At 44.0% G+C, this 12989-nt stretch overlaps 1 protein-coding gene across 1 annotated transcript; it reads left to right on the forward strand.

Annotated features, from left to right (window-relative positions):
- Window positions 1-158: 158 nt before the first annotated feature.
- On the forward strand, window positions 159-11881 carry sh2d3a (SH2 domain containing 3A). The gene is made up of 10 exons (XM_041242017.1): window positions 159-1097; window positions 1203-1331; window positions 3739-4166; window positions 5204-5301; window positions 5968-6584; window positions 6888-7003; window positions 8002-8173; window positions 9169-9280; window positions 9914-10099; window positions 10701-11881. Exons 1-10 carry the CDS (start codon window positions 1014-1016, stop codon window positions 10871-10873), a joined length of 2115 nt encoding a protein of 704 aa, XP_041097951.1. The 5' UTR covers window positions 159-1013; the 3' UTR covers window positions 10874-11881.
- Window positions 11882-12989: the final 1108 nt, after the last annotated feature.

Consider the following 12989-nt stretch of genomic DNA (forward strand, 5'->3'; position numbering starts at 1 on the left):
GTCCTTGGTTTCCAGAACACAGAGCTGTGTGTTTCCTCAATTGCGCAGTCCACTCATAAGAACATAAGAACATAAGAAAGTTTACAAACGAGAGGAGGCCATTCGGCCCATCTTGCTCGTTTGGTTGTTAGTAGCTTATTGATCCCAAAATCTCATGAAGCAGCTTCTTGAAGGATCCCAGGGTGTCAGCTTCAACAACATTACAACAACATGTAATTCAACAACACTCCTGCTGCATGTAGCTACCTTAACATTTGGACAAACGCTTCAACTCAGGAGTTCAACAGAATGTAGAATGCAGGGTACCACGTTCCATTACATGCATCTAATTACTGTATAAAGTGTGTTAAATACATGTTCATTACACTGTTATTATGCATAGTTATAACGTACTTTTTACAATCCCAATTGTGTTTAAAAATAGAAGGAAGCCACTGTGAGTCGTGAGAACGGCACAGAAATAACAGGAGGAGCCTGCTGCTTCCATTGTATTGACTGAGTGCTGTGCTTCAAGACTTGAAGTGCCCCCTTCTCCATCCTTTTACAGCACAGAGCACAACAAAGGAAGCCGATTCACGTTTTATGAGGTCGGATGTTATAAAAAGGAGGAAGGACAGCTATAGCTGCTGTGCTTGACACTGCGGTGTTGAATTCAGACCAGACCGTAACTGCAGATCTCACCCGCGCTGCTTTGTAAACTAATCCTGTGTTTCCATTCAACACAGTGTTAATCACGCAACTGTGAGAGAAAAAGGCACTGACAAACATCCCCAGAATTTGGTGTTCAGTTTTGGATGTGGGTGCCCTGATGTCCAGCATAGCTTCACCCATGTTGAAGCTGTGCACAGTTTAGACACCTAACGAATATGAAATTGTATTTTATGAAGCATGCCACAGAAAATGTTTTAGCAGTATGATTTCCACATGTTTTCAAAAAGTTTCAGCATTGCCTTGACGCGTTGCAAACTGTAATCGGGTGCTGTTGGTGAAAAGCCATCTTTTTCTTTTCTTTCATGACACCACGTGCTGACTTGCTTCTCTTCTGCTTCTATTTCAGCAGATGTGAGAGCGTAGATGCGCAGCCAAGTCCCTTAAAGGTAAGAGAGACTCGCCTCAAAGCTCTGCTGTGAAAGGCTTTCTCAGCCAGCGTACCCCAGGAATGAAACAGCAGCTGAAGGTTTCACAATGTGGTTCTTCTCCAGGCGGTCTTTGAGAAGCGTGGGATGGATTCCACCAAAGAGAAACTGAAGAAGGAGCTGGAGGAGGAGCTGAAACTGTGCTCAGAGGACCTGAGGAGCCACGCCTGGTACCACGGAAAGATCAGGAGAGAGGTACTGCTGTGTCCATGTACAGGACGTTTGGAGAGCGAACAGGGTTAGAGGTGAACTAAGAAAAGAGGTCATGTCATTAATGGACACTCAATTTACCAGGCATGAGTTGTCTTCATAGAAAAGTGAGCCGCAAATAACTATTAAGAAGGCATGCTAGGGGGTTGTGCAGACTAGAGTATGTTTGTCTGAAGAGGGTTCATTTTCAGTTAAACTCAAGAGCACGCACTTTGCTTGCTAGAGGAACTACTGCTGTTGACTACAATTACCAAGTTACCAATGACCAGGTAGCAACACGCCAAGCTTATAGCTTCATAAAGGTTTATAAATATAGACAGGAGAGACAGTGTTTGAGACGCGCATCAAAGAGCTTCCATTCTCTTCCCTGGACATAGTGACCCCCACTGGGAAGGTTATATGGCCGACTACCTAACTATTGTTTAAAACCTAGTGACCATTTTACATGTCTGATGTTAATCTCTTCTTATGTATGAGTTCTTTGAGACTCAATAACGTTTAAGTTCAATCATGAGTAATTCTCAACTTAATTGTACTTTATTACTTATAAACTGATCATGCAATAATGAATTGATATTATAAGTGTAAGAAATGAGAGCCTCAGAGTTTTAAATCAGTGGATGGATAAATCCCACCATGCTTCTGGTATATATTCCTTTTTAATAGATAATACAGCCCCCAACCTGACTGGAGTCAAAACAGTGTGGGAGCAGGACCTGACAGGGGGACTGGGAGAATCTCTTTGCTAATACGACTAGACCCATGAAATTAATACAGTTTGACATACACTGCACTGGACTCCATAAATAATGTATAGAGTGGGACTGAGGGGCTCGCCAACATGTTGGAGATGTACACAGAGTGCATGTGCTGTAGGATTGCTCGCTTGGAACAGTCTTTTGGAGGAAGGTTCTTGAGACGATCAGCTCTGTGATTGGAATAAAAGTTAACGCTGACCCAGCACTGTGTCCTTTACACAAAGAAGGGTAAAATATTGAATTGGATTAGCTCTGGCAGTTGCAACAGCTAAAATAGTTATTGTCACTGGACAGATCAAACCCCAATCCCATATGAGGAAAGGTACAATAGCTTAGCTGAGACAGCATCCTATGAAAGACTGATACACAAAATACAAAACAGAGTGCTGGCGTTTGAAGAGGCGTGGAATCTTTTTTAGTCTGGATGCACAGGGTGCAGAAACCACAAGCAGAGCCTAGAAGCGCTATAGGTTAGATCACTAAGTGCTTATTTTCTTGTACCACTCCAACCAGTTCAAGTACAAGATAGGACTCGCTATTGGGAAACGTAACAGAGAGATATAATCATATCATTGCTATGAGGGGGGATGTGGAAAATGTACAGTGCTGTATGTTTGCCTGTTCCGTTTGATGTGTATACAACAATAAAACAATATATATAATTTGAAAAAATAAAATAAAATTAAAGCCCATGTAAGCACTGTGCTGGTCATAAAGGAGACAAAATTACTGTACCAACTGTACAAAGGAGAGGCAGATTTTAAAACAAGTACATTTAGGAACATTTTAGTTTTAAACAAAACACAGTTTTTTTTTTTTTTTTTGTAAGCCAAAGGAGGCTGAGTGACCGAGCAAGCTGCATGAATGCATTGTGTTTAAAAACAAGCACTGCGTTAACCCAGGCTTTCCTGGATGCTTAAATCTGTGTTTTTGCTACAGTTTTGATTTCAATGGTAACTGAAATGTAACTCTAGTAATAACAGCAGTACTCTTTGTTCAGTATTGTATCCTCTGTGTGGATGTGCAGCCAGGGTATTCTGTTTATAGTGCAGCGCAAGGAAAAGAAAGGATGTTAAAATCGCAATTAAAACAGCTGTAGCTAAAACTCTGCATCTGCTTGGCAACGTGACACATTAGGGTGTTTGTTAGAGGGGCATGATCATACTCGTGATTGCCTGTAAGAAGCATTCATCAGCTGGTATTAAATAAATCAAAACCCACCCATTGTTTAACTTGTGGATTTCAAAACAAGAAAAGCTGTCCTTCCTTCATCTTTACAATTGAATACCACTCAACGGCAAATAAAGTCCATCCTGAGTGCTGGAAGCTAATTTTCCTGCCATCCAGGGTGCTGACATTTTTACTGCTGTATAGAGGCTGTAAACTGACAATGTAAATAATTGTGAAGGTGAGGGAAGGACAGCTTTTCTCGTTTTGAAATTAATTAATGAACTGATTTATTAAATTCCTGCCGGTGTATGCTTCTTAAAGGCGAGTGAGTGCATCAGCCCACCCCTGCATAAAGACCATGGATTATTAATATTGTGCAGCACGCTGGTAACCAAATCTGCTTCTGAATGGGGAAAATGCGTTTATCAGCGTGTCCCTTTTTGTGCTTCCTTCCTGACCCCCAGGCAGCAGAGGCCTTGCTGGAGACAGACGGGGAGTTCTTGATCCGGGACTCTCAGTCCAGCCCGGGGGACTACGTCCTGACCTGCCAGTGGCAGGACCAGCCCATGCACTTTCGGATCATCCGCGTGGTGCTACGTCCCAAGAAGGGATACTCGCGCATGCTGTTCCAGTTCGAGCAGGACCAGTTTGATAACGTGCCCGCCTTGGTGCGGTATCACGTGGGCAACCGCAAGCCCATCTCTGACAAATCCGGAGCCATCATCTTCCAGCCCATCACCCGCAGCGTGCCGCTCAGGGTCATCGAGGAGCAGCAGGGCAGCGGCGCCCCCCAGGGGAACTCGGAGGAACAGCACCCCGGTGACAAAAAACCCAAAAGACTCAGTCTGAATGGAGGCCAGCAGGATATCATAATGAACGGCAACCTGCTCAGGTAGATTTCAAATGAATGTATTTATTTAAAGCAGGATTGAACCTGTGAGATACACATCTTCTTTTACAAGGGTGTCCTGGCAAAAGAAGGCCACAGGAAATACTGTAACTTAAATTCAATGGCAAAAACAGACATTCAAAGAGGACAAAGACAGCTGAAACAACCATAAAAGCAGCAATAAAGAACAAAAGCACAAAGTAATACACTGTTCAGGTAATTCAGGGTTTTTTCAGTAGGGTGCAGTGAACCAGGACCAAAGTAAGCCATAATAATGTAGGGGTATAGGATGGCCGACGTGATACACTGCTTTAGGGTTGCTATGCAACCTAGAGAATCTTCTTATCCTCGTGCTGCCTCGGGACAGTAATATTTGGGAAAGGTTGCTTTGAATGGGAGTGGGAAAGACATATGACTCGATCTCCGGTGCTTTTAGCAGAAGGAGTTGCCCAGTCACAAGGAGGGGTTTGGCAGTCACAGCGAACGCGTTGAAGCAGGTTTGTTTTTCCAAGCGCTGTAACCGCAGAGCACCAAGGAGGCATTTCCCAGGCTAGAGCTGACACCCACCCCTGTCCTCGCACGTCTCCCAGGAGAGGGTTGATTTGACATTGTTCTGTAGGGGGGGGGGGTCTTGAACAATACAGAACATTTTGACTCTCACTGGGAAGCCTTTCTCTTACATTTTGTGCCTGTATTTTTCCCAATCCTACTTCAAGAGATGCTATAGACTTTCTTGGCGGTATTTTCCTTTAAAAGCCAACAAGATGACCGAAGCACCGGCTTAAATGAACCAAAACTACCCCTGCACTTGCTACTGTCCTCCTTGTTTTGGAGTCTGGCATTCAAAAAACTGTGATCATAAAAAAAAAAAAAAAAAACCAGAAAAGTTTGCAAACGTCGATCTCTGTTTGTTGTGAGCCGTGCTTCAGCTCTCTCTTTGGGTTCAGTTTTTTAACAGTAACTTGTGGGCTTGGTAAGATCCAGATGTGTAAAGTGCGCAGTGCCTGTTCCAATTGCTGTTCTTGCACTGTGCGTTTCAGGAATAAGGACAAGAGTGGCAGTCACCCTGGGAATCTGGAGGACCTGGGAAGGAGACCCTCCATGCAGTCTGCCCAGTCCGACAGTAACCTGAGATCGGGTAAGTGACGGTGTGTGTTCATACGATCTCTCTGTATCGCTCCTCTTTACTCCCCTTGCCACTGTGTCCAGTGTCTGCGAGTGTGTGTTCTTCCATGTTGTCTCCCTGTCTCTCTTCTATTTACTCCCTATGTCCAGGCAGGTCTCCTGTAGACTGCATACTGACAGAGAAACCCTGTATAATGTGTACGCCTGATTATAAGCACATCCGAAACATACATGCTATCTAGTAGGTGTGTGCTGAGTCTCATTATCCTAACTGCCTTTCAGAAATATTTATCTGCAGGTGTTAATTTTTTAACGTTGATTTCAAAACAAGAAAAGCTGTCCTTCCCTCACCTTTGCAATTGAGTACAAATCAATACCGATTAACTTCTGCATTGAGTGTTTATGGCCTCGGTACAGCAGTAAAAAAGTCAACGCTTCCAATCAGCTTTTAACTTGCCATTGATTGGTACTCAGTTGTAAAGGTAAGGGAAGGACAGCTTTTCTTGTTTTGAAATCAACATGTTAATGAACGGCTACATTGAATACCTGCTGGTAAATACTTCTTAAATGCAATTATGTGTATCACCTACCTAGATTATCATAATAGTCCAGCGCACTGGACAGCGTAGAAGTTAAATGGGATTTGTCATCACCTCAGTCTTCTCCCATCCTTGTGCAGGTGCCACGCAGACGTCCCATTCAAACAGGGTGGAGCCCCCGCCCCCCTCGCCGGTGTTCCGGACAGGCAGTGAGCCCCTCCTGAGCCCCAATCTCACCCGTGCCTCTGTGCAGCCTCAAGGGGGTCCCGTACTGAGGGGCTCAGATGGGCAGCTGCACCCCCGAGCACCCCCCAAACCACTGCGCATTCCCTCGGTCATCTTCACCAACCCTCCCCCCGAACTCCGCCGGCAGAACCCTGAGGACTACTACGGGGAGCTGGTACCCAGAGCCCCCCTTGCAGGGAAGAGTCACGTGGACAGGCTGGCTGTGGAGGAGCGCTGGCAGAGCAGGGCTCGGATAACAGACACCAGTTTCCAGTTTCTGGACGCCGTGTCGCCCACTCTCTCTACTTTTTGTGAGCAGGAGGAAGGGGGAGAGGAGGGGGGAGAGGACCCCCACTTTGTGAGGCCTCAGATAGAAACGGTCTCCTCTTTCCAGCCCTCCCGCTTCCAGTCTCTTCTGCTGCCGGAGAACAACAAGCCCCTGGAGCCGAGCGTGCTCAAGAAGCTGAAGGAAGTGTTCGCTGGCAGTGACGCCAGGACAACAGCGCTGCACATCCTCAAAGTGGACTGCCAGGTAAGTAAGAAGCAACCGTGACGAACGAAACAAAACAGGTTCCCTGGAGATCTCCTCCAGACACCCAGGCAAACGAGATGATTCATTTTTAAATGATTCAAAACGGCTTTTGCGATTTTGTAGTTTCTTTGAATACATGATGTTAAATAAAAAAAAAAATCTAAATGATGTTCTTATATATTGTAGTTATTTTTAAAATTATGTCTCCGTCCTAGAATTCTAGATGATGCAAAACATTTGGCCAGAGCTGATAAAGCACTTGTTTTTAATTTGAAGCTGGGGGGGGGGTCTGTCCTCTGATAGGTGGCGAGGATGATGGGGGTGACGAAGGAGCAGAGGCAGCTGATGGGAGTCGGGTCGGGTTTGGAGCTTCTCACACTGCCACACGGACACCAGCTGAGACTGGACCTGCTGGAGAGGTAGGAGCAACAGTGCTGGGGCAATCACACTGCCTTGGGGTCTGCTGCTCAGCACATCCGAACAGACATTGAAATAATAAAACAGAATGCATCCTGGCCTTTTACCTCTTCAGTGTCGCCTGCAGCCTTCTGAGTTTCAGTACATGATGTGATCCGATGCACTGGAATTATTCAGTTTGCTCGGCATGATTCAAATAAGCCTGCATGCTCCTTTAAAGAGGTTTATTTTCTGATTCCTAATACAGGAGCACAGTTACTGTCCGACACCCTAAATGATCGCAGTATTTCGCTGTTTTTAGAGCTGCGGTCATTTGGTTTTAAAAGTCTGATTCGTATCAATATGGCGCAAATTTTTTCTGGTTGTAGTGTTAATAATTGAGGCTCGCGGTTGGAACAAAGACCTGGACTGGAAGTTCCACGGTTGCTTACAAGCCAACCCGCGGAGGTTCCAAACCGCTGTGCAGTGTACCGACCTACAGGATCCTGGATCAGGGGCGTCGAACTCCAGCCCTCGAGGGACTCAGGGTCTTCTTAGTTGATCTGTTTGTTCAATTGGACATGTTTAATATTTTTTCAAGGTCTTTTACAGTTGATGATTTTGAAAACGATTCAAGGCACGTCGCCTATGAAACATTCTGAAGCGTTAAGTCGGTCCAGTTCATCAGATAATTAGATCAATTAACTAAGTGAGCGCTTGGGTGGAACGAAACCCAGAAGGCACTGCGGCTCCTGCAGGAGTTTCACACCTCTGGCCTGCTTGGTCTTGCTTCTGCTTATAGTGCAGAGACGCTCGCTCTGTATGCCCCTAGTGGTGCGCGTTTGTATTATAGCTTCCATTTTGCGATATCATTTCTTTGATTGCATGATGTTATATAAAAGTCAATGTGTTCATGTATTTTTTTTTTTAATGATGTCTCAATCCTAACATTGCGTTTGTTGCTGCCTCCCCTGGCGTGGGGGTGTTGTAGCATCCTGATGCTTCTCTGTTTCCTTGGCAGGCATCATCTGATCGCGCTGGGCATTGCTGTGGACGTGCTGGGCTGCACGGGCACAGTGAGCCAGCGAGCCTCTGTGTTAAACAAGGTCATCCAGCTCTCCGCGGAGCTGAAGAACACGGCGGGGGACCTCTACGCGTTCTCCGCAGTCATGAAGGCGCTGGAGATGCCGCAGGTAAGGGGAGCGAGACTCGGGGCTGTCCAGCGACACTTGTTTCCTGCTGTTCCCATCGGTGCGTGCTTTTTAAAACAGCCAGTGCACCCGCAGGGTTATCACATTTCCAGAGTGAAAAACTTATTTCTTCAATTCATTTGAGCAACCCAGAAGCAGTTCAAATAAGGATATAATAACGCAATCAGAATCCAAAATAAATGAAACATTTTCCTTTGGGGAAAAAAAAAAATCAAAACACTGTATTTAATTAATTTGATAAAACGATTTCCATTACACGAGAGCAGGTGTTAAAACTTCATGCTGATATTGGACTCGGCTCTCGCGAAAATAAGCACCAACTAACTGAGCTTCTTTTACTGAACCCACACTGCTTTCTCAGAAGCTCTTGGCCTTTTAACTCCAGGCTTGTGCCCTTTGAGGTTCTTCTCTCTCTTACGCTGGTTTGTCTGACCGGGTTCACAAGGATCGTTAGGTTTATCACTAATTGTGTTTATGCAAGTCCTCCTCACGTCTGTGACAGGGGTGCTGATATCCTGCGAAATGTGGTTTGCTTCCTGTCGCTGGAATTGACTGACTTTGTAAAAAGTACTGATCAACGCGAGGCCCTTTAGACTTTAGACGGTTAACAAAACTAGTAAGTTTTCCTAACAATATAGTGAAAGAGAAAAATAAAATAACAGGTGGATGCCAGTTACAAAATGCTCCAAAATAAAAAATAAAAAAATTACAAATGAGGACAACAGCATTTATAATGGGTTAAAGAAAGTTGTCAGTTTCCATGCCCTGATCTCAGGAAATCTGTTACACTTCCTGGGTCGTTTCAAGTCAATAAGGCAAGCGGCTGGTTTTGTGAATGACTGGAATAAAGAAGCTGGATGCAATTTCACAATCCAGACACAACACTATCTGAAAGCACACATTTCCTGGAACCCGTCTTGTCCTGCCTGGGGCCCTGTTGATGGCGTTAATGGACAGACGTGCTGCTGTCTTTTCAGATTGCGAGTCTGGAGATGACTTGGAGAGCTCTGCGCAGGAACCACACAGAGAGCGCCATCGCCTTCGAGAAGCAGCTGAAGCCCTTTTACAAAGCCCTGAACCAGGGGAAAGGTAGGCGGGAGACGATTGGGGTGACGGAGAGAAGAACACCTACAAAACACACATGCAAAGCTTCAAAAGAGGTTCTGTGGCATTCCAAGAACGGGAAGCAGAAAAGACAGAAGCTTGTCTGCACAGTGAGAAACTCCGAGACGTTTTGAAATCCTGTTCTGGTATTGATACGCCTGCGTTTTGAACCGCGTGCAATTTTACAGTGTGTATGAATGGGTGTATTTGATGAGCGAGGTGTAACAGTAATCTATCAGCGATCACTTTCTAGAACTTGATTTTAAAACAGGATTTAAAAACTGAAGCCACGACCCCCTCCCTCATCGTCACAGCTCTTAAGATTTACATTCTCAATCACTTATGAACCAATTATTTTCTTAACACTAAAACCATTCCCAGGTCTTTACCCTTTAATGATTTGATGATATCCAGAAAACCTGCAGGATTGTGGCTTTCCAGGACCAGGGTTGGCCAGCCCTATTCTACACTTATCCCTCCCTACCAGTTATCAAAGGCAGCGTTGCGCTACATTTCAGATTTCAGTATATGCTGCAGATTGTATTAGCAAGTGTCTCTGGCTTAGTATCGTTTCTCCCTGTCTTCCCTCTTACTCTGTGTGTTCCGCCCCCCCTGCAGACGAGACACCGCTGAGCTGCACAGCTGTGCCTCACATCCTCCCTCTAGTGAAGCTCATGGAGGGGGTGGGGCTGGGCGAGGACACAGAGGAAGGCTGTGACCAGCTGCTGAAGACACTGGCCGCTGCCCGGGCCATCACCCTCAACGCTGAGCTGTACAGCTCCTATGCCAGCTCCCTGCTCAAAGGTGAGGTGCTCACTCACACGTACATATGTGTAACAGGACCGAGGCTGGGTGCATTTGTGGTTTAGTGAAAAAAGAAGGTAAACGGTTTTAATGTTGGTTTCTTGTTAGTGTGGTATAATGATGGTCACCCAGGCCCGCACACAGATGCTGGGTACAATATAGAGGAGATTAAAACTCTGGCCACTGGCCAGTAACAACAGAACTTCACTTTGCATTGAGATGGTTACTAGGGCTAGTCCATAAATAAGGAACATGATTACATAGTGACTCTGCATCACCATTACCAGGGATGGAAATAAGACCCCTGTTGCATAGTACTTTCGGTCAGCCCAGATTTTAATACAAGCTTGATAAGCCACAGTGTTCAAGCTAAGGGGTGTTCCATTAAACTCACGGAAACATAATGCACAGCGCTGCAGCGATGGAAATCAGACTCCCATTGCAGAGATCCACTCCTGGTTTTACTAGGAGTTTAATCAGACACACCTGTTACCTGTGCACTGTAGCTCATCAAGTAGTAAAACCTGGAATGGGGGAAACTGCAATGCAATGGGAGTCTTATTCCCAACCCAGATTCTAATTATTCCCCCCCCCCCCCCAGACTTCCAGCCCAAGGAGGAGTTGCTGGAGGTGTTCAAGACGGAGTTTGCTCTGCGGCTGTTCTGGGGGTTCAAAGGTGCAGAGGCAAAGCAGGAGGAACGGTACCAGAAATTCGACAAAATCCTCAGTGCGCTGGCTGGGAAGCTGGAAACCGGGGCAGCGTCCGAGCTCTGATAAACCCCGCAGGACCGTCCCCTGGCTTGGCAGAGGACTCCCGGCACTGCGTTTCACTGTAGAACACTGGTCCTCAAACACGGTCCTCGGGACTCAGTGTCTGCTGGTTTCCGTTCCAACCGAGCTCTCAGATTACTCAACTAAACCCTTAATTGAACTAATAATTTGCTTAGTTAGGCTCTTTTAATTGTTTTCAGCTCTCAGTTGGAGATTAAGTTAACTGTAAAATTGTTTAAGTGTTTTGAAATCGGCAACTTCTCAGGAGATTAGAACAATTGCAATTGTTAAATTAAGCACATTATTAGTTGAAGGGTTTAGCTAAGTAATTGAGAGCCAGCAGTCACAAGGGTCCCAAGGTCGTGGGTTGAAAAGCCACTGTTCTGTGAAGGTGGCCGATCGTAGCGATTGAACCTGAGGAACAGCTAATCAGCTCTGAGCTTTGTGAAAGAGACGCAGAGGAGAAACGGTTTCCATGGATTTTCTTTTCTGTGATAAAGGGGGACTGTGGAAAGATGACAGGGAGTCTGGATTACCTCCTCTCAGGAGTGACCAGCGTGTATTAAACGCCATGCTGAGACAGCATCACTTCAGCAAGGAAATCTCAAATAATATTGACAGGTTGACATGGCTGAGCACTGTATAGTATTGTATTGTAGTGTGTGTTGTAATTAAGACAAAAAACTGTGATGCAAGTAACTTTTCTATTCTTACAAACCAGATCGATTTTGAGTCAGTTTCACTACAAGGGTTACATTTTTATTTTAAAGAAATACATATGTAAGTGTTGCATTGGTTTAATGCAGACTTTTTTCATTTTTCTATTTAAAGTTACATTGTTAAAGTTTCAATAATTACCTCTAAGAAATATTGCAAACTTAAAGTCTCTCGCACCACAGCAGCGGTGTTACAACTAAGCCACAAGGTGGGGCTAAAGGCCAAGTAAAATTAAATTAAAAAAAAAATAAATAAAAAAAAAAATCTCGCTAGAAAACATCTTTAAAAAAATTTTTTAAAAAGTCTTTAATATATATATATATATATATATATATATATATATATATATATATATATATATATATATATAGATACACTAGTTCATCTCACCATCACATAGAAACAAACCAGGTTTCTATTCTGCTGTGTTTACACTTTGCATGTTTTAAAAGTTTCCCATAGTAAAGTGTAATAAAGCATAGTGGAAGCATTGCAGAGTGGGATGGTATATCATTACAAATCATGGGAAACCATTGCAAAAACATACATAACCGTGGGGAAACTGCACAAATAGCACGCAAAATTACTGTAGTATACTTTTATAAGGGGTGGTAACTATTAGACTAGATCTGTACTAGATAGCTTATTGTGTACAGTATTGACATGCATGTTTGTATGTATGTTCTGCACTTTTGCATGGTTTTCATTCAGGCTGTAGTGACCAACACTGGACTGTGGTGCAGGATTGATATTGCTGTGGTCTTAAGATGCTTTTTATACATAAGATATTTTATTATTATAGCTATTATTTTTGGGGATTGCAAAGCCTGTGTTTCTGCTGCCAAAGGAGTGTTGCTGCAGCCCCTTCTGTCCGATTTGCAATGCTACAAGTTTTTAAATCCATCATTATTTATTTTTGTATTTTTTTCTTTACTGCTCACCTCATCATTGTGCAGCAGAACTTTTTATATGAAAAACACTCTGCGGCTGTAGCCGCTGGGAAATGGGTGCCTAGGGGCAAACCAGCACATTTTATTACAGATTGATATAAAGGTCCTATATTTTGTACATGAATGAATGATCTTTATTGTTTTTAATGTTTAATAGTGTTGTTTAAATTTGCATGTATATAAACTGCTGGGTGCAATTCAAAAAAGTTGAAATGATCTGTAGTTCTAAAAAGGGGATGTAAGTGCAAATCTTGAGAACTATTCAAATCATTATTATCTAAAAAAATAAAAGACTAAATAAAAGATGAATTTGCAGGCATACGCTTTGCTAAAAGGGTCCACTTGGAGGTTTTTGTACAATAAAACATTTCAGAGCATTTCATTTGAGTGCGTTGGAGAATAACAGGCTGCATTTACTCCAGTCTTTAATAATTAACTCCTATTTTTTTTTG

Source organism: Polyodon spathula, unplaced genomic scaffold (assembly GCF_017654505.1).
Source record: "Polyodon spathula isolate WHYD16114869_AA unplaced genomic scaffold, ASM1765450v1 scaffolds_886, whole genome shotgun sequence".
In the NCBI taxonomy this organism is placed as follows: domain Eukaryota; kingdom Metazoa; phylum Chordata; class Actinopteri; order Acipenseriformes; family Polyodontidae; genus Polyodon; species Polyodon spathula.